The sequence below is a fragment of the Apostichopus japonicus genome, chromosome 7 (genome assembly GCF_037975245.1).
Source record: "Apostichopus japonicus isolate 1M-3 chromosome 7, ASM3797524v1, whole genome shotgun sequence".
NCBI lineage: Eukaryota > Metazoa > Echinodermata > Holothuroidea > Aspidochirotida > Stichopodidae > Apostichopus > Apostichopus japonicus.
In genome coordinates this window covers 5,543,994-5,568,594 of record NC_092567.1, presented here as the reverse complement: position 1 = coordinate 5,568,594, position 24,601 = coordinate 5,543,994, and the positions used below count along the sequence as shown (strand labels likewise).

Sequence of the window (24,601 nt, the reverse complement as noted above, 5' to 3'; positions counted from 1 at the left end):
AAAGGAGAAATTGTGGTTTTTTTCCCGCAATGACTGGTAAATAACTTAAATACGTTGTACTGTACATTAGTCAATACGAACTTAACATACAAAGAAGTCCGTACATTAAAGAAAACATATATTAGACAGATCATATAAACATTGTCCACAAATGTTACATTACAGTCCATTCATATAAAGTAATACCTCTGGGTGTGTAAGGGAGCAGTGCACTTACAGTACTCACTGACTACTGTAATGTCTACAGTTATACAGTAAAGTAAAACATCTTGGTGTGCAAGGAGTAGTGCAGCACTCAAAGAGTAGTAGGAAAATTATAAAGTTATGTAATACCTCTGGGTGTGCAACTGGAGCAGTTCAGTACACAATGACTACTGTAGTGTCTACAGTTATACAGTAAAGTATTACCTCTGGGTGTGTAGGGGAGCAGTACAGTACTTGATGACTACTGTAGTATCAACATTTATATATACAGTAAAGTAATACCTCTGGGTGTGCAAAGAGCAGAGCAGTACTGAATGACTACTGTAGTACAGTAGGTACATTATACAGTTAAGTAATACCTCTGGGTGTGCAAGGGGCAGTGCAGTTCTCAATGACTACTGTAGTACAGTATGTAAAGTTCCTGAAAGAAATACCTGTGGGTGTGTTAGGGGGTAGTGCAGTATTCAATGACTAAGTACTGTAGTGTCTACAGTTATACAGTAAGGTACAGTAATTCCTCTGGGTGCGCAATGGAACAGTGCAGTACTGGATCTCGAGTAAGTACAGTTATACAGTAAATACTGTACCTCTGGGTGTGTTATGGGGCAGTGCAGTACTCAATGACTACTGCAGTGTGTACAAGTAAGTAAATACCTCTGGGTGTGTAAGGGGGCAGTGCAGTACTGAATGACTACTGTAGTGTCTACAGTTATAGGTAAAGTAACACCTCTGGGTGTGCAAAGAGCAGTGCAGTTCTCAATGACTACTGTAGTACAGTATGTAAAGTTATACAGAAATACCTGTGGGTTTGTTAGGGGGTAGTGCAGTAGCCAGTGACTAAGTAGTGTCAACAGTTATACAGTAAAGTCATACTTCTGTGTGTGTAAGTCCTGAGCAGTGCAATACTCAATGGCTAAGACTGTAGTGTCTACAGTTATACTTAAAGGAGACACAAACCCACAACATTTCCTTAATCCTTATGATGGAAAGATATATTATAAACACAATACACGCCTTAGTTTATTTATAAACTGTAATATCATATTTTTTTTCGATTTTTGAAAACATTTTTTCGCTACTATAATCAAATATATGGGGCGCGCCATTTTGTACACCCGCCCTCAATTTAGTGACGTAGTAGATTCACTTCGTTTCTCAGAAACCAATCACTCACACAGTACATTCATATGCAGATTGTGTGTTGACAATGGTCAAAGAAAGTTTGGAAAAAGTTTCTCAAGTTCGAAAAAAAGTTTAAATTATGCCGGAATGCCAAGCTTATGGTTGTTCAAATCGTCATGGCGCTGGAAAATCTAAGGGGAAGCGATTTTTTGTTATTCCTGACGGAAAAACGGACCCAGAGAAGAGAGAACTTTCCCAGAAATGGCTACATCAGATCGGGACTGGCCATACCGTGGACAACTTTACGTTCCACAAATACAAAGTTGTTTGCGAGGACCACTTCGAAGAGAAATGCTTCGAAGAGGACGTTAAAGCAAGACTAATGGGAACTAAACCGAGAAAGAACTTAAAACCCGGCTCCTTTCCAACCATTTTCGTCCATCGTCTCCCGAAAGAAGACCACTGTCGAGCACTGCGCCTTCTGAAAAGATCAGCGAAACAGGTGAGGCCTAACGAAAGTCGTTTGTTTATATCGCGCAGTACATCGGAGTATAACATTAGGCCGCCGATTTGTGAATGATGTGGAGTTAAAAGTTGGATATTTATTTATGAATTAATGTAGAAAAATCATTTGTTTTGCATATCGTCACGTATTCATTAAAAAAATACCCCGATATAATTCTAATATTAACGCTAAGATAACAGTAAGTTAGTACAGTGCATAGCTTCTCATGGCACTAGTACAATAGGCCTACTTTGATTCTGTTAGTAGTATAGTACAGTGCACAGCTTCACATGGCACTAGTAGTACAATAGGCCTACATTGATTCTTTCAATTGAAAGGTGTGAAAACAAAACAAACAAAATCATTGCAAACTTAACAAGGGCTTATCTTATGTTGTCTGATGTACAACTGTTAGCATTGTTAATACAAGTTTGTCTAAGTTTTTAATTGTGTAATGAACCACAGGTGAAAAGAGTTTACTTTTTGGGATCATTTCCTGTGAAGGGTGTATTATAATTGAGCACGGGTGGGATCATGCTACTGTATCTGAGGATAATGTAAGATGTTTACTAGAAATATCCTCCATAAATATGGGTAGCTCTGTTAGGGAGGTGTTGGAATAGTTGACTGTGTTTGTTCCCAAGGTTAAAACTGAGCAATGTCCATGTAGGTGGTTCAAGGGTATCCAGAAAGGGAGGTGCACTTTCCATATTTTTGGAAGCCATATTTCTAAAGAAAAAAAAAAGGGTCACTACATCAAACTGATCACGGGGGGGGGGGGGGGGCACATCCCCCAGTCCATCGCTTATATACGATGGCCCTGGGTTCACGGCACATTATGATTTCACAAAATTTGGCTTAGAATACAAACAAAACACAAGCTTTACGGGGGTGACGTTCCCCCTCTGCCCCCCCCCCTCCCTGGAGGTGGTACACTAGTTACAACAGCCGTGGATATAATGATATATCCACGGAGGTGATCGACCAGTGCTTTTGGCAACAACAAAATATCGGTGCCGTGGATATAATGTGCACCAAATTTTTATATCCACTGTGCAGCTGCCGTGGATGTAATATGCACAAAATTCTTATATACACAGCCACCTTTGTTGCATTCCCTCAGTCGCTCCTCGATTAACTGCCTTCAAGCCAAGTATTGAATTTTTTTCTCTTATAGAAGTTTGTGGACCATTTTTTATGTCGTCTTCCTTCTCCTCATACTGCTCCCACTCCCCCCTAAAAAAAAAGATAATAAGATAATAGAACAAAATTAATAGCCCTTTTTAGACCACATTAACCACTTCTTTTAGAAATACTGGAAAATTGTTACTGTTTTTTCCCCTCCCCTCATTCATGACGATCTCAGTTGGATCTTAGTATGGCTTGATGGGAATTTTTATCCCATAAACTGCTCCTACTTTACCATATGTTTCATGTTTTTTTTTCCAGGAAATTTTTCTAATGTTTATGTTTTCATACTTTTTTTGTAGGAAATCAATCAACTTTTGACAGCAAAGGATCAGCCACCTTCAAAGAAACTGTGTCAGCCATTACACTGTTCACCTAAGGTATTAAAATTGTTAATTTTTTCTGTTTATAATTTCTTTTATTGTTTTATGTCAAAGTTACTGCAGTACCATAATCAGACTTTGATTTTTTTTTTTTTGGGGGGGGGGCACATGTATACAAAATTGAAAACAAATGGTCACCAGAGCTAATTCTTCCAAAAAATTAAGTATTAGCTGATTAATCAAATATAAAAATTGATTATGCTGTAATCATTCGATGTTTAAAAGTGCTTCAATTCAAACAAAAATATTGTTATCATATTTCAAAATTCAAAAACTTTTCAGATTTTATCACCCTCTTGAAACATTTCTACACAGCACTTCAAGCTGACACACATGAACATTCAAGAGCTGTATATATTAAAAATGTATTACTTTGACTGCAGTTAATGTAAATTTCATACTTGTTCCTGGAATTGAGGTTTCATTAAGTAGTGATTTTGTATTGAAACTAAATGTTGTTTTAATTCTCTTATCAACAGGGATTTTCCAGTCTATTGGATCCACCTGCTGAGGTTCTTTCCCCTGCTGTCACACCCACAACTGCTGTAACACGGATCACTCAGCAATTCATACCTGTAAGTTTGGCTTTTACTTGTTCTCAGATTTACACTATGGGTTTATTCTTTGCATCCCTAATAAGATTCTGAAGTTTGAAATAAATGTCACTGAAAAATTAAAATATACACAACAGCCCTCAACTCCATTTCAAAAAGGGGCCCTCCAAGAGTGGATCCAGAAAATCATCTAAGAGTGATAATTTCCAGAATTTTCTAAAGAGCTAAAACAAAATGTCACCGCATTTAATAGTGGTTATGAATTCACAATTTAAGATTATTTTTTCATGGGCTGTAAGTGGGAAAGTCTACCGTGGATCTACCCATTAGGTTCGCTAGTTAATCTCTGGGCTCGTTTTAAATCTCAGAAAGAAACCATAAATAATAAGGTCATCCTTAAAATATTGTTAGCTTGGAGTAGCCCAGTCGGTTGAAAAATTTGGGTATGTAGGCAATTTTTTTTTTAACCAACTTCAAAATTTAGTATGCTTTTTTGCACACTGTAATTTTTTTTTTTTTCAAGAAAATGTCTTTGAGAAGGTAGGAATTTTTTGAGAAGGGTAGAGTTACTCCAAACGTACACTTTTATTATGATAGCCTAAGGGCCATTCATGTACCAAACAGGAAAACTTCTTTTTTTCCTTTTTTTTTGTTAAGGTTGTTTTTTTTAAGTGTATACATAAAAAAAATTCTGAGGGATGGGGGAAAAAAAATGAGGGCAGGCAGGTTGCCCCTATAAACAAGTACTGTAAAGGTAGAGCACTGCACATTTCAAAAAGCAAATTGGTTGAAAAGACATATTAAAATTTTCTCATTTCTTTCCTATGTTTTTACATTACATTAAGTCACAATACAGTTTTTCACTCACATAGTAAATCTGGGTGTCAAAATAAATTAGTAGATATGTCACTGCCTTAAATGTTGTACCAATATTTTTGGTACAGTTCAATCCTTGAAATTAGATATCAGCCAGTTATGGACCAGAGAATTTGTTTTTTACAAGCAGGTTTTGGAAAACATGCATGAGAATTTTTCAAACCCTTTTACTCTTTTCTCATTTTTTTCAAGGTTAATTCTAATGCCTACCTTTATCATTTTTAATGTATGAAAATTTCTTTTTTTCTTTTTGGCAGATTTAAATCAATGTTTATCTTATGTTTGTCTAACTCGAGTGTTTATGCTCTTTTATTTATTCTTGTACAGGATGCCTTGTCCAGTGTTTGCGCATCAACTCAGACATATACTGACGTTACAGAGATGGGATGCCAAGCTGGTGTACCACAAGTCAAAACACACCATGCTTGTACAGTGGAATTGGACCACCCATACAGCTTCTTATCAGCTTATCAGCTGATGTGTCCTCTGAGGGAATGGCTCCACCCCAGGAGACCCCACCGCAGCAAGAGACATTGCCACCACAGAGGTCCTTGAAACACAAGTCCCCGCTTAAAATTGAAAAAGGTGAGGACAACAGTGATGGCAGCGATAAAGGATGCCAGGATGATGAAAAGCGAGATCCACACTATGAACCGGACGAAGACCTACCCATCTTTTCAATCACTGACTCCTTTGCAACAAAAGCTGTAGAGGAACAAAAGTATATAGTATTTGAGGCGAACATAGAACAGCTTTGTTATCATATTCAATGTTCCCAATGTTCAAGTAGTGTTACAGATATAGAAAAGCAAGTTGTTGGGTCAGGTTTGCTTGCAACATTGAAGTGTATTTCTGGCCATGTTGTGTTGAAGTGGACCTCCCAGCCCTTAGATGGTAGGATGCCCATTGGTAACCTCCTCTGTTCTGCGGCTACCATGTTCTCTGGACTGACATATCAAAGAGTTGCTCAATTCATGATTTTTTTAAATTTGCAGTTCTTTTCTGCCACTACATTTTATGACCTTCAGAAGATGTACCTCATCCCAGAGATTAACAGTTATTGGGATGCACATCAAAAGGCAGTGGTTGACCAATTGAAAGGATCCTCAACTGATCTTATTGGTGATGGGCGTTGTGATTCGCCAGGGTTTTCAGCAAAGTATTGTAGCTACTCTTTGATGGATGTCAGTTCAGAGAAGGTGGTAGACATGGAACTGGTGCAAGTTTCAGAGACTGGGGCATCTCAAAGAATGGAAGCAGTGGGCTTCCAGAGGTGCATGGATAGAGTCCTTAATGAATATAAACTTAATGTAAAAACATTTGCTACTGACCGTCACACAGGAATAAGAAAATTAATGCGTACTAAGTACAGTTCTGTAAAACATAATTTTGATATATTTCACCTAGCGAAAAATATCAAAAGCAAATTGCGCAAAGCGGCAAAGAAAAAGGGAAATGAAGAATTGGAACCTTGGATCAAATCCATTATCAACCATCTGTGGTTTTGTGCCAGAGCTTGCAACAAGGACCAGGAGCTGTTGGTGCAAATGTGGTCATCTGTGGTCTACCATGTTCTAGGACAGCATGAGTGGTCAGATGATCCTAACTTACCACTATTTCAGAAATGTGGCCATGATCCACTGACAGATCTGCAGCAGAGAAAGAAAATATGGCTCAAGGCAGGATCATCTGCCCACGAGGCACTGAAGAAGGTAGCCCTGGCTAAGCGACTTTTGAAGGACATTAGATTTCTTGCAGAATTCATGCATACTGGTGCCCTTGAAGTTTTCCACAATGTCCTTTTAAAGTATGCGCCGAAGAGATTAGAGTTCGGTTATTCATCAATGACAGCTCGATTGAAGTTAGCTGCAATTGACCACAACCAGAATGTTGGACGGGCAAAGGCCGTTGTGAAGAAGCCTCACAAAGGCTCATCCGCACGAGGGAAAGTACAATACAAGAAGGTATTTACAAAAATGAAGAAGAGTTGGGTGCTGAAGGCGAGGTATGAAGCCAAGAACTATGATTATGTCAAAGATTTAATGAAAGGGGTTGTATATCGAAGACAGACAAGGACAATTGACCCTGTGCCAGCAGCGCCTGCAAAAAATATTGCACCAACTGAAGCCCCCTCAAAAGAAGAAATGTTGAAGAGCCATGCTTCTAGGTTTTAAATTTTGTATTGTTTAAATTCAGCATTTTCTTCTTAATTAAGCTTATTTCTTTTAATGTTGATTACTGTGTATCTTTTGTGACAGAAAAATTTGGTGGTAAACTAATCACGTTTTTATCCGGTATGCTTCTTTTCATTGGCATCAGCAGGAATTTTCTATCTTAACTCCAATTCATCTTTTGCTTTACAAGAAAGTGCAATAATGTTTGGAAGCCGAGGACTAGAAACTTGCCAATTAATTTTATCAGCAGCTTGTTAATAAATATTTTTGCATATTTGAGCAAAAAATTTACTGCCAAAGTTAGAAAGAGAACCTTGAAAAATAAAGTTATTCATAATAAAAAATATATAGGCCTACTATCATTTTTTTAAATTTTTCATAGTACTTACCTTGATAAAGGTGCATTTTCATTTTTAAAGATAAATACCCAGAAAACTTTTCAACTCTATGCCTTTCACCTATGCAATATTACATATTGTTTCCATGTATTTGCTTTTTTATGACCTCATTAACTTTTGTTTGATTGGATTATGTTGGGCTTGGTATACTATCCATTGTAATGATTAGTCTTTCATCAACGATCAGTTGAAATGTTATTCAACGGTGAACCCTATTATTGTTTCTAAGGTCACCTTGCTTATAATGCTAAGAGTTATGTACAACAAAATGAAACATTCTCTTTTTTAGGTATTCACTAATGATGAGTTGAAATGTTATTCAACTATTAACAATGTTATTGTTTGTAAGGTCACCTTGCTTGTAATGCTAAGATTTATGTACAACAAAGTGAAACATTCTCTTTTTTATGTATTCATCAATGACTGTCACAGTTGTTGCTGCAGTCATATTTTCATAATTTTGTGTATATTGTTAACGTTTTATTTAAACATGTGTACAAATTATTCTAAACTATCGTAAACCTCCCTGGTTTAGTGGTTAGTGTTTCGCCTATTACAACAACTTCCCAGGTTCAATCTCCAGTGTCCAACTAGTTTTTACAACTGGTTTATAAAATGGCTGTTGTATCTTTATATGACCTTTGGGATGCAAAATACCCATTCAAACCAAACAAACTATTCTGAAGATTAGATAAATTTTCATATCTTTCATGATTTGGTTTGTGCAAGATAAATTTGTGCAATCATTTATCCATTGTTTGATAGTCTCATATTATTATCATATAGTTTCATTTGTGACAGAGTTGTTGCTTTTTTTCAACTCATGCGATTTTGCAAACTGTTTTCACTATTTATTTGAATAGCTGTAACCATTTCATCATATATTGTGTTTGATGTTTATATTTTCTTTATAAACCTGTAGACCTTGTGCTTGTGATATTTTGTGGAAATACATTTTTCTTGACAATGACAAACATTATGGTATGTGCATTTCTTTACTTGAGACAATACACCACAGGTATTTGCTTGCTTTATCCACTTGATATGCTTCTCTGTAAAAATTAAGTCGAATGAAATATTTTACAACGTATATTGTATGTTCAAATAGTATTTTACATAATTGAGGATGCTACAGTTAAGCAATGCAAGACTAGTGGTTGATATCTTCCTGTTGCAATAAGATCTTTTTCATGCCAAGGCTAGACAGATCTACTATGCTGTTGAAAACCTACCAATCATATGAAAGGGGATGAATACTGATATGTGGTAAATGAATGTGTGGGGTAGGAGTCAAAGCCCTTCACTACTTTGAATGAGTGGATAGATGTTGGATCCCAGAAAGGACTTAATATCACAATATGAAGAAGGGAATAGGGTGGAAATAGTAGCTTGACAAATTCTGAAGTTTGTGGGACATGTATCTACATTTTACTTCAGTTTCAGGCCATTCATGGGGGTTAAGCTGGTGTTCCTCTCTGGTGGAAGCAAATGGAAATGTGCTCCTCTTTGTCTCTTCCAAACACATTTTTGTCAATAATTTAAGCTACTTACTGCAAAAAAAATATTATGCAGTTACAGCAAAAAATGTATCTGCTTATATTCATCAGACCTGAAAATATAATAAGAGTAAAACACATACAGTATATTTTCTATTTTGGGCCTTTATTCTTTGCAAAACCTGAAATCCTTTACAATATTGTTTAATAGAAGCCTCTCAGTATTTTTCATGAGGAATGGATATACAATTTTTACTATAGGTATAGTAAAAACAAAATTAAATAAATATGAAAGATCCCAAATCTTGAGTTATAATCATTCAAGAGTTACGCATCCTTCCCTCTCATATGAACAAAACCGATATCTTCTGATCTGCAAGAAAAAAAAAAAGACCTCATAAATTCCTCTGATAACACAAAAATTATAACATAAAAACAAATGAATTTCATGTTTTGCAACGATGCTTCACTGCTTAATAAATTTCAATTAAAAGGAATACTTTGGCATTTTTTATCCCACCTGTTATTGCCAGCTAAATGGCATTGAAAAGGATGCAGTTCTTCTGCGTCATGATTTACCTAAATGCAGCTCTCTAAATGTGCTGTACAGTAGAACTGATATTAAATGTTAACCAAATAATTGTTTATACCTTTCTTTGACAAAATAAACTCACAAACATAAGCAGGGCTATATACCATTAAATAGAAAATTGAAAAATCACCTTTTAATCCATAGTTAATGCCTCTTGTACTTCAAGGTACCCTGAGAAGGTGTCATCAGTAAATTCTGCCCTGATCCGCATGACACAGCAGGAAGGTAACACTCTCCTGTTGCCTTTTCCTAAGGGTTGACCTCTGCTTGCCCACAAACTGATCTGTCTATAAGCCATGAGTCTTTTCTGCCTGTTGAAATAAAAGGAAAGCAATCACATTTTACATATAGAATAAGATCATTTTAGGTTTTGAGGTTGGCTGTTGGAAAATTGCTCAACTGAGCTGTTGCAGCTTCAAACTTGGATGCATTCTATGCACCACATTCCGAAGATCTTCAAAGTGGAGATCCATGGGCTAAATGTGTCTTGAATGAGGAAAACTTAAACAAAACTCCTGTTGGCAAGTGTCTGGTCTTAAAATTGTAAAGCAGTATTAATAGAGTTCAATTGTGTAAATGCTGCATTGATTTACTGCGCATATTCGAATGAAAATCAAGATAGACAGCAACATCAAAGTAGTGTAGGGTTGCCTAATTTTAATTGTTATAAAAAAATAATTAAAAAAAAACAAACCTGTTGTTCATTTGAGCCTGGGCTGCAAGTGGCGGTTTCTTTTTGTATTGAAGAAATTGCTGGAAAGCAAGCTCCAAAACTAATTTCTGCAAGCATACTGCAGCAAAGTTCGGGTCTTCAGTGATGCAGGCTCCAAAATCCAGTTCATGTTGCCCAAATACCGAGTGGCAACAAACATTCTCCTTTTCAGAAGGCATAGCTTCACATTCTCCACACAAACAATAATCTTCTTCACTAGTATCAGTCTCAGTTTCACTTCCAACTGAGTCAGTGTCAGTGGCATTTTTTTCAGCAGCTAAATTTACCATTTCAGCTTCAGTATACTCGGGTTCAAACTGATAGCCCTCAAGTCCAAAATGTTCCATTTTCAACCAAAAAATACGATATGTCTTTAGGCCTGCGTACTTAACTTTGATGTGCCTGGGCCTGCGGATTACGCACTGAAAGAAATAATGTTAGGCTGACAAACGCCTAGCCTAAGTCGTAAACAAAGTTGCTTGTGGCAAGTGCTGAGTTTTTGTTCGATTCCGTACAAAGAATGCTTTAAAGTGAAACTGAATATATTTACGGAGTGAAAGAAACACGATCAGTAAAAGGCCAAATATGTTTGGTTTTACGAAATATGACCAATGAAACAGTGAATTCGAGGTACTCTTCCACACAAGCACTCGTAACGTTATGTAGGTATATGGTATATAAACACGGAGTACACCTACATAACGTTACGAGTGCCTGTGCTCTTCAAGTTGTTTATCGTGTTTTTTCGCGGAACTAATGACGATCTTATCGAGAGTAAGAGTATTTCTTTTCGATCGTATTTTATTCTTTTCAAGCAATTAAACAAATTATATCGATTGAAAAAGCACAAATTCAAGCATTATAATTAAAAAAAAAGTAAATACGCATTTATAATGAGAAAATAAAATCAATGGTTGCAAAGATTGTTTTTCTGCTATAAGTTGGCAACAAAAAATCGAAAGTGAATCGAAAGCGTCACTTCCGGCTTGAAAAGCGGTGGTTTGAAAAAATTTTGATCAAATATGGCGGCTCCCATAAGCCTTCAAACTTTGGACCATATCTGGAATATGGTTGTATTTCGTGGAAAATGGTGTTGATTTTTAGAATCTGCATATATTTCTGCCCTAGAATAACCTAAATAATTCTGTGGGTTTATGTCTCCTTTAAGGTAATACTGTACAGGCTCTTGGTGTGTAAGGGGGCATTGCTGTACTCATAGACTACTGGAGTATACTGTACATATATACATGTACATTTCCAGTAGTCAATGGGTACAGCACTGCACCTGTAGACACCCATAAGTATAACTTTTACTGTGTATTCCTAGGTCATGAGATCCACCTCTCAAAACTAAACAAAACCTTGACCTCTGATAACTTTGCGCATGAAGGTGGCACAGGGATCAACCATGGACAATTTTTATCAGTTTGGAGATTGAGTTTTTGACCCACAATTGACCTTTTTTTGACCGTATTGCACCCCATCAGTGGGCAGGTTTTTGTCCATAAGAGACCTTGAATGATCTTGGATAGCATGACAGTTTTTATGAAAAATGTTCCCTTTGATGTGCACTTCATTCTAAAATTGTTATGAACTCCAATGTACACACACAATGTTGTTGCTAAAAAGGTATCAAATCCAACCTTTGTCACCTCATAACTTACGAACCGGGTGTCCGATCGAAGCGGGAGTTAGTTTCTTCTTTAGAGCATGTATAGCTCTATCATATAGTTAAATATTGACAAACTTGTTTTGTTTTTTTTTGTCCTGTATATATCTCCTAAAAAGAGCATATATTTATAAAAAAAAAAAAAACTTAATTGTATCTGTCAACTTTGCACCTGAAGGTCGCACAGGGGTCAACCCATAGACAATTTTGATCGAAAGACCATTTATGATCTGAATGGCCACAAGAAATTCAAATAACTAAAGAAGCTTATACAGGTCACCAGAGGTCAACCTAAGGTCAACGGTCACAAAGATGCGGGTCCACTATTGAATTACATTTAGCGTAACTCCCAACCTTGACGGACATTTTGTTCTCAAGTTATCACAAAAACACCTGTTTTTGACCCCTAATTGACCTTTGTTGACCTTGGATCACACCACTGTTAAGTTGAAAAATGATCCCCTACGTTATTTACAAGTATACAGTATATTACAAGTTCCAAAATAACAATCATGTCGCACCCTGTCAATGGGAGTTATTGCTTGTTTATTGTTTTGGTTTTGGGCCCCTAACTGACCTTTGGTGACCTTTACAGGCACCGAGAACAATAGGGCACACCTCACTATGGCGGATCTAGTTGACTACATAGGTTCCTTTTGCTTAAGCAAGGAACCAAAAAGTGTTTAAGTCCTTCATGTTGCTTATAACATGCTAACATACATGCTAATGTACAGTATGCTAACTTACATGTATGCTCATGCTAACATACAGTACATGCTAACATACAACATGTACAGTATGCTAGCAAACAGACTGACAGCCTGACATAGATGCTACCAGCTTTTAACATGCTAACATACAGGCTAACAAACAGGCTAACATACTTGCTATCATACACACTAACACACATGTACTGTATGCTATCATACATGCTAACATGTATGCTAACATGTATGTTTGCTAACAAACAGGCTAACATACTTGCTATCATACACACTAACATACATGTATGCTATCATACATGCTAACATGTATGCTAATATGTATGTTTGCTAACATACATGCTAACATACTTGCTATCTTACATGCTAACATAGCCTTCAAGCTAACATATATGTATACATGTATGCTAACATGTATGCTAACTTACATGTATGCTAAAAACAGGCTAACATACAGCCTGACATACACACTATCATACTGCTTATAACATGCTAACATAGACGCTAGCATGTATACACACTAACAAACAGGCTAACATACAGGCCAACAAGCAGGCTTACATACAGGCTAACATACTTGCTATCATACACACTAACATACATGTATGCTATCATACATGCTAACACACATGCTAACATTCATGCTAACATACATGCTAACATACATGTATGCTAAATTACTTGCTATCATACATGCTAACATAGCCTTCAAGCTAACATATGCTCACATACATGCTAACTTACATGCTAACTTACATGTATGCTAAAAAACAGGCTAACATACAGCCTGACATACATGCTATCATACTGGTTATAACATGCTAACATACATGCTAACATACACGGTAGCATACACACTAACAAACACACAAACATACAGGCTAACATACAGGCTAACATACTTGCAATCATTCATACTAACATACATGTACAGTATGCTATCATACATGCTTACATACATGCTAGCATACATGCTAACTTACATGCTAACATTCATGCTAACATACATGCTAACATACATGTATGGTATCTAGTGTTCAACCGATTAACCTAATCGGAATCGGAATCGGTACGAATATTGCATAATCGGAACATAATCGGAATCGGTAAAAATTACGTGGAATACCAGTTATGTGATACCGATTATTCAAAAACATATGGAAGGTGAAAATATCATGATTCAAAACATATGGGAGTTGAAAATATCAACTGATGTATTAGGTTTGTTCTTTTGCTACGAAATATTAAAATAAGACATCCTCTATACGTCTTTCACAGTGTACTTTCATCAAATTAGGCTGCCAGGATCGCCGATTTTGCTTCCCTCGTGGATAGTGATTTCATATTTCTTGGCACAGTAAGCATAGCAGCAATACCAATTTCGCGAATTAACGAATGTGGAAATAAGCGGGGGCGACGGGCGATTCACCCTCGCAAGTGCTAAAAAGGCCTCCTAAAGCACAATTACGAGTGCGAAAAGAAAAAAGAAATATAAGAAAATCGCCCTCGTTATATCAGGTGTCTGTGTAAAATTAATTGTGACATGCGTTTGCTTTTAGCTAGGAATTGCAGTTGCAGCGCGAATCGCGCAAACAGTTTTCACATCCAGCATCAAATTTGAAGCAGTGCGAGAGGGTCGCGCACAATCACCAGGAAGTTACCGTGGAAAATTACGGCGTGCACGAAGCAATTTCAGTACCAGCGAAAATAACCTAAAATCCTCACAAATCTCCGACCACATGGTAGCCTTACTTCACACTAAGTCAACTGCATTAAGATCTAACCTTGACATCTGTTTATTCGCTCTAGTTGTGTCGCAAATAAAAAATAAAAATATCCACGGAAACTGCAATCTTCGACCACATGTTAGCCTGACAACCACACTAAGTCAATGGGAAATGTAGCCTAACCATCGGTTTGCAAAAAAAAAAAAAAATGCGTAGCTTAGTTTACAACTTTCAATTTGCATTATTTGCTGGAAATCGGCATATGTTTGGAAGGTAGCCTACTGTAAGTGATATGTCTTAAAGAGGGAATGTTATATTTTATATTGGAGTAGTTTCTAGTTGTTATTATTTCTTTACATCAATCTGGTATTACATTTTAGAGTAATTTTAAACAAGATACGATGGTAAAATTTGCTTTTCAGTTTGATTGGCCTAAGCTTACATTTTCTCATTGAACCTGAATGGAGTTAAATAGGTAACGAATAGGTATGTTTAACTTCAAATTTGTAACATTTCTATTTGTTCATAAACGGTATAATACTGAAAATAAGTACAAAATAATGTCGGAATGAAGGCAATATGTCATTAAAATTTACACTTTGGTAAAGATTGAGGATGGATGGTTTGTCTGAGATACTTTTTGAGATGGATATTTTGAGTAACTATTCTTAACCCATTTCAAGCCATCAACAGGTGACATTCCCGTCGAGGTGGTTAGGCCATTCGCTTAGCACAGTGCTGACTAGGTAGGATGTCATGTTTCCGTATTTTGGAAATTAAAAAAAAAAAAAAAAAAAAAAAATTCTTTCCGAGAAACTCCAGAGGTAATTTGGTTCATACAAACTGATAACTTAGAGCATTGTATAAAAAGGAAGCAAAAGGAAGCAGGGGAAAATCACAACAATAATTGTTTCTGTCAAACTTTATTGCCGATTTCGTATAGACGGGATATTTTCACATTTTCAAATAATCGGAATCGGAATCGGTACGATTATGAAAAAAATAATCGGTAATCGGTATTTTCTGTTATGCATAATCGGTTGACACTAATGGTATCATACTGCTTACATAGCCTACAAGCTAACATGTATGCTATCATACATGCTAACATTCATGCCATGTATGTATGCTATCATACATGCTAACATACATGCTAATATATAGGAGACAGGACTGCTAACAGATATGCAACATATTACAAATAGTACAGGTATCGCAGCTCAATTAGCCTACGTAGTGCAAGTCAATGGGAGCAATTAATTGACCAAACCTTTATGCAAAATTGTGATTTTTCGCAATTTGGCTGAAATCCAGTATGTTAATGGCTTAAATGCTTAGCATATATAGTGCAGCAATTGATATGTCAGGAATGATGTTCCGTGATATCATGCTTCAGTGATTTCTGTTGCCTAAAATGAGTATTTGGTCAAAATTTAGACTTTTAGACCTGAGAAGGCTGAGATTACTGGGATGGACCCTGTTGGGGTCCTATTAATGTCACAAAGTGAGCTATTTACTCATATTAAAGTTATACACGACTTAAAGCTACTGTAGGTCCTATATAGATATATGAGTGTTTGACACTAGTTTCACGAAGTTTGCTAAGCAACAGTAATCAATGTACATGACATTTTGTTGTAAGGATAGCTCAGTAAATTTGGAATAAGTTTATTCAAAATACATGAAATGTGGTTGACCCAGCCTGGAAACTGTAACTCATTCCTGCCTCAGGACCTACAGTAAATGGTACTGTAGCAATGATAAGCTCAGTAGCAACAATAATATTACACTTGATTCTTGAGTACTCATGCTGGTGTGATTAGCCTTATATAGTTGCCAGTTTGCTAATGCTATGAACAGATGCCTAGGTAGTGTTGCCCAGGCCTAGCATTTTGACCACTGATTGTGTTAGACACATAATCATAGAGCACCTGTAATGTTTAGACCTGCACATAGTTTACTTCAACTACCATTATTGCTCAAGTTAACCTACATGTGATAGGCTTACATGTATTTCTGCTTCTCAAAAGCACTTGGTGTTCAGAATTTTACAGAACATTGACTGCCAAATTCATTGCAGAGTAATACAGTAGCTAAACTACTGGGCAGTACTAAGGTGGCCAAAAAAAGAGAAAATAATTGATTCTGTACATTGTATATGCAAAATCTGCACTCACCTTGGTTCCTGCCGCTACCCCACTCCCCTTTGAGATAGGAATGCTAGTGATCTCAAAATATTAATTGTTCTGTGCCAATATGCAAGACCAATTGAGCAGAATTTGACTACAAAATGTCTGCCGTGTCAAGTTCTTTCATACCCCTAAATTAACACATTCGTTGATAAGCTAACTGAAGTGTAGGCCTAAGTACATCCATTGACTTTGGATGCTGTTTACTATGCTCTGAGCCTAGTCTTAGCTCAGACAGGTCAGGGCCCAGAGAGTAGTGGTATGTGGTAATGTACTAAGGGTATCGTAATTTGTATGTTGTACTGAGGTAATTTTGGGTTTTATTTGGGAGTAAGAGATCCAAATGCCAAAAACATGTGCAAAACTGGGGGAGGATGTTAAAAGCTTAGAAAACCACAATTTGATCAGCATATAACTGAAATGGAATAAAACTCATCAAATATGTAACTCTTCTTTGCTGCAAACAGTTTAGGTTGCCTGCTTTATGTTGCTAGTAGTAGCATGGTCACTTCGAAGTTCGGACACCCAAGCCTTAAAACACCCCAAAACTAAATCTTCTGGTATAAATCACATGAAAATATACTTGATGTGGTGGGAGAAATTTGTTTTAGTACGATACACGGCCAAACTTTCTTTCCTGCAAACTGTTTTTACGTTGTATTCCAAGAAGATTCTTCGTGATTGTGGAACTGGTATTTCTTTGCTAGAGTATTGCGAAGTTCGGACGCCCAACCTACAGTGTGGCGCTGGTGATAAAATTGGTGGCGCAGTTGCTCTTTCAGTAATTATAACAGACTTCATAGATCTCCGTCATTTTATTGACAAATATCTAAGTACTTTCTTGCACACGGGTCATTTTGGAGAGAAAATAACTGTAGCTTCATACTTTTTGGTGAAATTTGGCTCTTCCTGTAGATTTTCATGGTGAAATCGTGTATTTCTTAGGGTGTCCGAACTTCGCAGTATGCCGAACTTCGCACTACTGACTATACTATTTGAAGGTGCGTCAATAACGAAGGTGCGTTAACTGTGAAGCCTTTGCTATACACAGTTACGGCTCTGAACAGTGATAGTTGAATTAATTCAATATGGTGGTTTACAATATTTCAACGCTATCATGAAATTTTGTAGGGCAACCATATTAACATCGTTCTGAAGAATATGGTCGACACACATAGCTTCCGTTTAGTATTACTAGTAACGTACTTACGCTTGGCCTACAGGCTACACTAGTACTGTACTTGTACTATTAGTTGTAGAAGACATTTAATATGGTAATAATACTAATAGTCAAATTGAAGTCCTAGTCTCCTAGATATTAATTAATACATAAAATGATAAACACTTACCTGTGTTCAACTTATAGTTACCAACTCGAATTATTAAGATGTAAGTACCAGTGTTTTGAAGCATATAAGTAGAGAAAGCGAACACGGAAAGATCATGTTGGTACCAGCGCGTAAAATAATGGCTGCATACTAACGAACAAGCACCTACCGTACAGTACCTTGAGGCTTGAACATATGGAACGCCAAAAGGAACACAGGTGGCGCTACTACTCTAAACAGGAGGTGCTACTACCCTAAACAGGAGGTGCTACTACCCTAAACAAGAGGTGCTACTACCCTAAACAGGGGGTGCTACTACTCTTATTAGGAGGTGCTACTACTCTAAACAGTAGGTGCTACTACTCTAAACAGGAGGTGCTACTACTCCTAAGTGGCGATGCTACTGTAAAAAAGAGGCGCTACTACTCTAAATAGGCGATGCTGCTACTACTACAGGCGGCGATGCTACTGTAACTTAGTGGCGCTACTACCCTAAACAGAAGGTGCTACTACCCTGTAACCAAGGCGTGTTTCCAAGGCGTGTTCCCTAAACAATATGCACACGGGGTCAACGAAGGTCACTCTTCAGTTTTCTTACATATGTCATGTCTGTACAGATTGAGAGTATCAACTGTTACTACCATATGAAACGTTAGTTTCGATATTAAATTGTGGGGAAATTAAAACAGTTTACGCGAAAAATAATCCATATTATAATTACAAAGAATGTCGTTCAACGTGGACGAGATGATACGCGAATACGTAAAGATGGTTTTTACAAACCAACAAATGACTGAAATGTTGGACATAATTGTAACAACAACTGAGGGGAGACGTCGCGATTTGCATCTATGAAAGAAAGATTTGAATGCCGAACTTAGTGGTCAGTGATGTTTTATTTCCTTAAATGTAACTCAAACAGGCTCAGGACAGCCAATTCTAGAATTCTAGATAGTATATGCTAAATAACCGTGTAGTAGGTATCAACCAATTATTGTACAATCACATCTAGTAATATATTAATCGTATATCTTATAGTTCAACTATCATAGTTGTGCAAAAATACATCGTTTTCAATTCAAAGAGGCAAAGGTTTCCCGATTGATCGAACGAAGTATGTTCTACATGTATCTTATAATGATGGGGCGAGGCTGTGTTCTGTAGTATAAAATAGTAACTAATGCGTCAAAGTAAATGGGGCTGACGTTTCGATCCTAGCAGGATCTTTTCAGAGGCTGGATGACAAGTGCATTATGTATTTATATTAGTTTTACAATAGTAACTAATTATTATTTTTAACGTTTTAATAAGAAGGTATGTTCTTTCCTTGGTTCGCCCTCTTCAAAGTATTATCAGAAAGTGATTAATGACTATTTCGGCGTAGAATACCATTTAAGGGCTGATCAATGGCGTATGAAAGGAGAGGGGGCAGGGGACCATACCTCCATGGTCTGTCCGAAGGGTAACGTTTTAGTCGTCGGGGTGGGGGGGGGGGTCTTTCGGGGAAACTTTCTGTAAAAACAAACAACAACTTTTGAATTTTGTTTCTTAAAAATTTAAAGATTTAACATACACAACCGTGTGTATATATAAACCAAATTATTTACCTAATTTGATTTAGGCTAAACATACATTTAAAGCCTGAACTGTGTAAATTTCTTCCGAGAGCACTCCGCAGAAAAATATACATTCATGAAACCCATAGTCACAGCCCGTTTTTAAAGTCCATGCCGCAAAACATAATTCGGGGAACGATTGGAATTTAGTCCCCACCTTTGGAATTATGTGCCCGTGACTGGGGCGTGGGTAGGCTATAACGTTTCTTGAAGTTTAATGCCAGATTTACCATGATTACAATTTACCTAGCCCATACAATCTTGTAGGGTAGATTGTGTTTGAGGAACGTATTAAACTTGGCGTGGTGAAACCAAGGAGCTGTTACTTGGAGAGCTCCCTGTCCAAACAGGATGACAGTATATATATATAGATACACTAAATGACACAATACAAAACTTTTAAGTATGACAGTCTTTCATATACTTATTTTAGTAACATAGTTAATGGCTCATGCATATATTTAAACCTGAAACAAGAGTCACAGAGTAAAGGACCCCCACCCCCCCAACACAAAATAAATCACACTAATGTTTACATGGTGATACACATTTTCCTTACGGAAGGGTTTGCAACCGCGCCACAATGAGTAACAATAATGGGTTGACAGAAAAACGTTATTTTAACCAAGGAATTGATACGTAACTCATTGGTTCTATCATGGAAGTCTGATCAATACTTCGGTTCAACCGATGACAGGTTTCTTTGAATAATAATAATAACTGCATCGAGGTCACTATGGCGCGAGAAAGCGGAATATATTACGTATATATATATATATATATATATATATATATATATATATATATATATATATATATATATGTACGAAATACATACATGGTTAAATTCAAAAGTAAATGTTAGACATATTTATATATATGTTTACACATATATACTCCCTGAAAATTATATTTATTCCTTAAAGTATATATTTATAGATTCTCCAGGCGTACAGAAAGTATTTTCTTAATATCAAATATGTATTCTGTGCAAAAATATTCTCTTACAGTAAATATTCTGTCAAAAATATATATTCTCTAACACAAAAAAATATTTTTTCTCTGCCAAGAATATATTTATTCTCTAAGAGAAAAATATGTATTCTCTAAAGAAATATATATATATATATATATCCTTTTCAAAAGGAATTTCAATGCTGTGACAGAAAAATATTTTTCTTTAACAAAATAAATAAATTGTGACAGAAAATATATATATTCCATAGAAAAAAAGTATTGTCTGTGCAAATTTTTATTCTTTGTAAGAAAAAAATATATTCTCTAACAACAAAGTTCTATTCTGTGCAAAAAAAAAGCTAGTCTGTAAGATATATATATGCTAAACAAAGTACTGTGCTCTGTAATTTGAATAAAACTTGGCAAATAATAAAAAACATAATTGGTTCAAATAAGAAAAAAATCCATGAATTTAAGTTTTAATCATAAGAACAAAATTATAACTGATCATAAGGAAATTGCTTATGCTTTCAATGATTATTTTATTACAATTGGTCCAAACCTAGCAAAGAAAATACCCGATTGCTCTTCTAAATTCGATGACTATCTTCCTCAAAATAACTAACTTATATTCCTTATTTCTCTCACCAACAAATCCTTCTGAAATAATTAGCATTATAAACAAATTACCAAAGAACTCTGCTCCTGGAATTGATGGTGTCTCAACTAAAATTATCCAGAATAATAGTTACAAGATTGCTGCCCCTCTTACACATATAATTAATTTATCACTTTCTTCTGGTATTGTTCCTGACCAGACCAAACTTGCAAGAGTGACTCCTATTTTCAAATCAGATGATCCATCAGCTTTAAACAATTACCGTCCCATTTCAGTTCTGTAATCTGTATCTAAAATTTTTGAAAGGACTATTTACAATAGAACTATAAATTTTCTCAATAAGCATAGTATCATTAGCGATCGTCAGTTCGGATTTCGTCAAAAGTATTCAACATATATGGCAGCGTTAGATATCTCCAATTTTATTTCAAAAGGGTTTGATAACAATGAATATACCCTAGGCATTTTCTTAGATTTATCCAAAGCATTTGATACTGTCGATCATAACATACTCTTAAGTAAGCATTTTCACTATGGTATACGAGGTGTTGCCCGTGATTGGTTTCTTGATTATTTATCCAACCGTAAACAACTTGTTATTTTTAATGATTGCTCATCTTTACTTAGAGATATTTCTTGTGGTGTGGCCCAGGGCTCTATACTTGGACCCTTGTTATTTATTTTATATATAAACGATCTTCCATTATGTTCTAAGAAATTATCTTTTTCTCTTTTTGCCGATGACACCAGTACTCTTTACAAGACAGGTAAACCACATTCCTCTATATCCTTAATCAATCACGAACTCACGCAAGTTCTGACTGGTTTAAATCGAACAAATTGTCCCTTAAATGTTAAAAAGACAAACTTCATGTTATTTTATCAACTTCACAACAAGTTTAAAAATCTTAAAATATGCATTGATGACACCTTTGTTACACAGACTCATTCTGTCAAATTCCTTTGACTTAATCTTGACCCTCAACTTAACTGGAAACTTCATATTAATTTAGTATGCAACAAAACGGCAAAAATAATAGGAGTCCTTTATAAAAATAAGTCATTTTGTACCAAAGAATGTTCTCATTACGCTTTACCATTCTCTTATCTACTCGCACCTATCTTACTGTAACATTGTATGCGGTAATACTCATCCCACTTACCTTAATCGCTTGTTTATTCTTCAGAAAAAGCTATTCGTATAATCACACTGTCAGACTATAGAGCTCACACTTCGCACCTCTTTAAAGATTTAAAATTCTCACTTTGTCTGACATTCATAGATTTCAACTAGGTATTTTCATGTATAAAGTTAACAATAACCTTCTGCCCTCGCTGCTATGCAGACACTTTAGCTTAAACTCAGACATCCATGACCATTTTACAAGACACTCGAGTAATTTACATTTGTATAGTATCCGCTCTAACATTCAAAAAAAATCTTTCAGTTTCTCAGGTACCCAGTTATGGAATTATCTTGATAACACGGTTAAAAATGTCCCATCACTTGCAATCTTTTCTAAAAATCTGAAGCATTTACTTTTATCCAAATACTGAAAAGTTTAAGTTGGCTAAGGTAATACATATTTTTTCTTTTTCATTTTTTTCTTTTTTTGTCTTTACATATATGACATTTCTTTAAATTGTGTAATGTTATCTTATGTAATTTAAGTACAGTTACATGGTTTATTCGTGTGTGCAACCTTTGTTTTTTTGCATGCATTGTTCATTTTTTTTCTTTTCTTATTGTCTTTGTACGGGGGGTCTGCCTCGTAGGAGCCTCGGCTTTCTCAGACCTCCTCCACTTGTCACATACATTTTCTTCTATTATTGTGTAATATATTTTGAATGTGGAAACAAATAAACGAAATGAAATGAAATGAAAGTGCCAACTGAGATGTTTTGTTGTTCAGTAACTTCAGTGACCAGCTTATTCAGTCTAACATTAACATCACACTACCAACTAGCCTACTTACGCGCTATATCTGGAAGCCATGATTGCAGTACTGCTGTTATACGATATGTTAATGGGACTGCGGCTAGATACACTAGGCTTTGCTGCCGATCGTATCGTCGTACTATTATGTGCAATGTGATTACGCAATAACCACACGCGGCGTGGAGATTGACCTTCATCATGACCCCTCTATGCATATTGTTTTGGAAACACGCCTTGGAAACACGCCTTGGATACAGGGTAGTAGCGTCTCCAATTTGCAGTAGTAGCACCTTCTGTTTAGGGTAGTAGCGCCACTAATTTACAGTAGCATCGCCGCCTGTATTAGTTGTAGCATCGCCTATTTAGAGTAGTAGCGCCTCCTTTTTACAGTAGCATCGTCACTTAGGAGTAGTAGCACCTCCTGTTTAGAGTAGTAGCACCTCCTGTTTAGAGTAGTAGCACCTCATAATAAGAGTAGTAGCACCTCCTGTTTAGGGTAGTAGCGCCACCTGTAGTCCTTTTGGCGTTCCATATGAACAAGCATACAGTTTATGTGTGCGAGCCACTGATCTACACTAACTGGATAGGCTGCGCGTACGGTGATTGTATAGCGAGCCGCGAAGTCACCGGAAGTTGTTCAGCGGCCATGTTGGGATATTCAAAACATCACCGCGCATATGACAACGACACGTCCATATATTACTATATGTATGTACTAGGGCATAACTTACATGTATGTCACTGTGGGAACCAACCTGTAAAAAGCTGAGGAATATGAAGATTTTAACTGAAATTGTGGAGATTTGCTAAATAAATTGCTGTTGCAGCAAAAATATAACTGTGCATATGAACTATAAATAGTTGTCACAAACGTAATACATGTACAAAAATAATGACCTGTAGATGGGTTCTGGGACAAAATCCCCCCAAGCCAAAATCTCCCATGACAAAATTCCCCCGGACAATATCCCCCTGACCCATACAAAACCTGCCTGCAACAACCAGGGATGGCCCAGGTGTGACAGTCAAGGCATGGGTCATTGCACTGGTTAGGGTACCAGTCAGGGCACCGGTCAGGGGACTGGTCAGGGTACCAGTGAGGGTACTGGCGAGCGTAACTGTGAGGGCTCCTGTTAGGGTACCTGTGAGGGTACCGGTCAAGGTACTGTTCATGTGACCGGTCAAGGTACTTGTTAAAGTACTGGTCATTGTACCAGTACTAGTAAGGGTATGTGTCATGGTACGTGTCAGGGTACATGTCAGGGTGCCTTTCAGGATACCAGTTGGGATATCGGTCGGGGTACCGGTCGAGGTACGGGTTGAGGTACCGGCCGGGGTACAGGCCGGGGTACGGGCCTGGGTACTGGTCAGGGAGCCATTGAGAATACAAGTGGGGTACCACTGAGAGTACCAGTCGGGGTACTTGGGGGTACCGGTGGGTGTAACTGTCAGGGTAACTGTCAGGCTAATTATTAGGGTACCAGTTGGGGAATGGTCGGGGTTCTGGTCGGGTACTGGTCCGGGAACCACTGAGAGTACCAGTGGGGGTACCACTGAGAGTACCAGTGGGGGTACCGGTGGAGGTTCCGGTGGGGGTAACTGTCAGGCTAACTATTAGGGTACCGGTTGGG

The 24,601-nt window shown here is 36.8% G+C and overlaps 3 protein-coding genes across 8 annotated transcripts in view; 1 reads left to right on the top strand and 2 right to left on the bottom strand.

Moving 5' to 3' along the window:
• LOC139970025 (NLR family CARD domain-containing protein 4-like) overlaps nt 1-24,601 on the bottom strand; it is a 72,356-nt gene that overhangs the window by 26,104 nt on the left and 21,651 nt on the right. The window contains exon 1 of one of the 5 annotated variants that reach the window (XM_071975565.1): nt 17,861-18,015. The exons of the other annotated variants lie outside the window; for them this stretch is intronic. The gene's annotated coding sequence lies outside the window, so the exon portion shown is untranslated. Of the gene's footprint in view, nt 1-17,860; nt 18,016-24,601 lie in introns of those variants that run through there. 5 annotated transcript variants of the gene reach the window in all.
• LOC139970063 (uncharacterized) lies at nt 19-8,243 on the top strand. Of its 2 annotated transcripts, XM_071975697.1 has the most exons (4): nt 19-1,828; nt 3,322-3,399; nt 3,882-3,977; nt 5,160-8,243. In XM_071975697.1, the coding sequence occupies exons 1-4, from the start codon at nt 1,466-1,468 to the stop codon at nt 5,385-5,387; spliced, it is 765 nt and encodes a 254-aa protein (XP_071831798.1). In that variant the 5' UTR covers nt 19-1,465; the 3' UTR covers nt 5,388-8,243. The 2 variants fall into 2 exon arrangements, with proteins under 2 accessions (XP_071831798.1, XP_071831797.1); XM_071975696.1 differs by having other exon boundaries at nt 19-3,399; nt 5,160-8,241.
• Nucleotides 9,035-12,762, bottom strand: LOC139970078 (P2X purinoceptor 7-like). The gene is made up of 3 exons (XM_071975719.1): nt 10,187-12,762; nt 9,623-9,803; nt 9,035-9,273 (listed from the first exon to the last, which is right to left on the bottom strand). The coding sequence occupies exons 1-2, from the start codon at nt 10,549-10,551 to the stop codon at nt 9,626-9,628; spliced, it is 543 nt and encodes a 180-aa protein (XP_071831820.1). The 5' UTR covers nt 10,552-12,762; the 3' UTR covers nt 9,035-9,273; nt 9,623-9,625.

Coding starts and splice junctions, on each gene's coding strand:
- LOC139970063 (XM_071975696.1), top strand. CDS start 5,219: ATGCCAAGCTGGTGTACCACAAGTCAAAACACACCATGCTTGTACAGT.
- LOC139970078 (XM_071975719.1), bottom strand. CDS start 10,551: ATGGAACATTTTGGACTTGAGGGCTATCAGTTTGAACCCGAGTATACT. Junction 9,804..10,186: donor CAGGCTCAAATGAACAACAG/GTTTGTTTTTTT, acceptor TTATTTCAACAG/GCAGAAAAGACTCATGGCTT.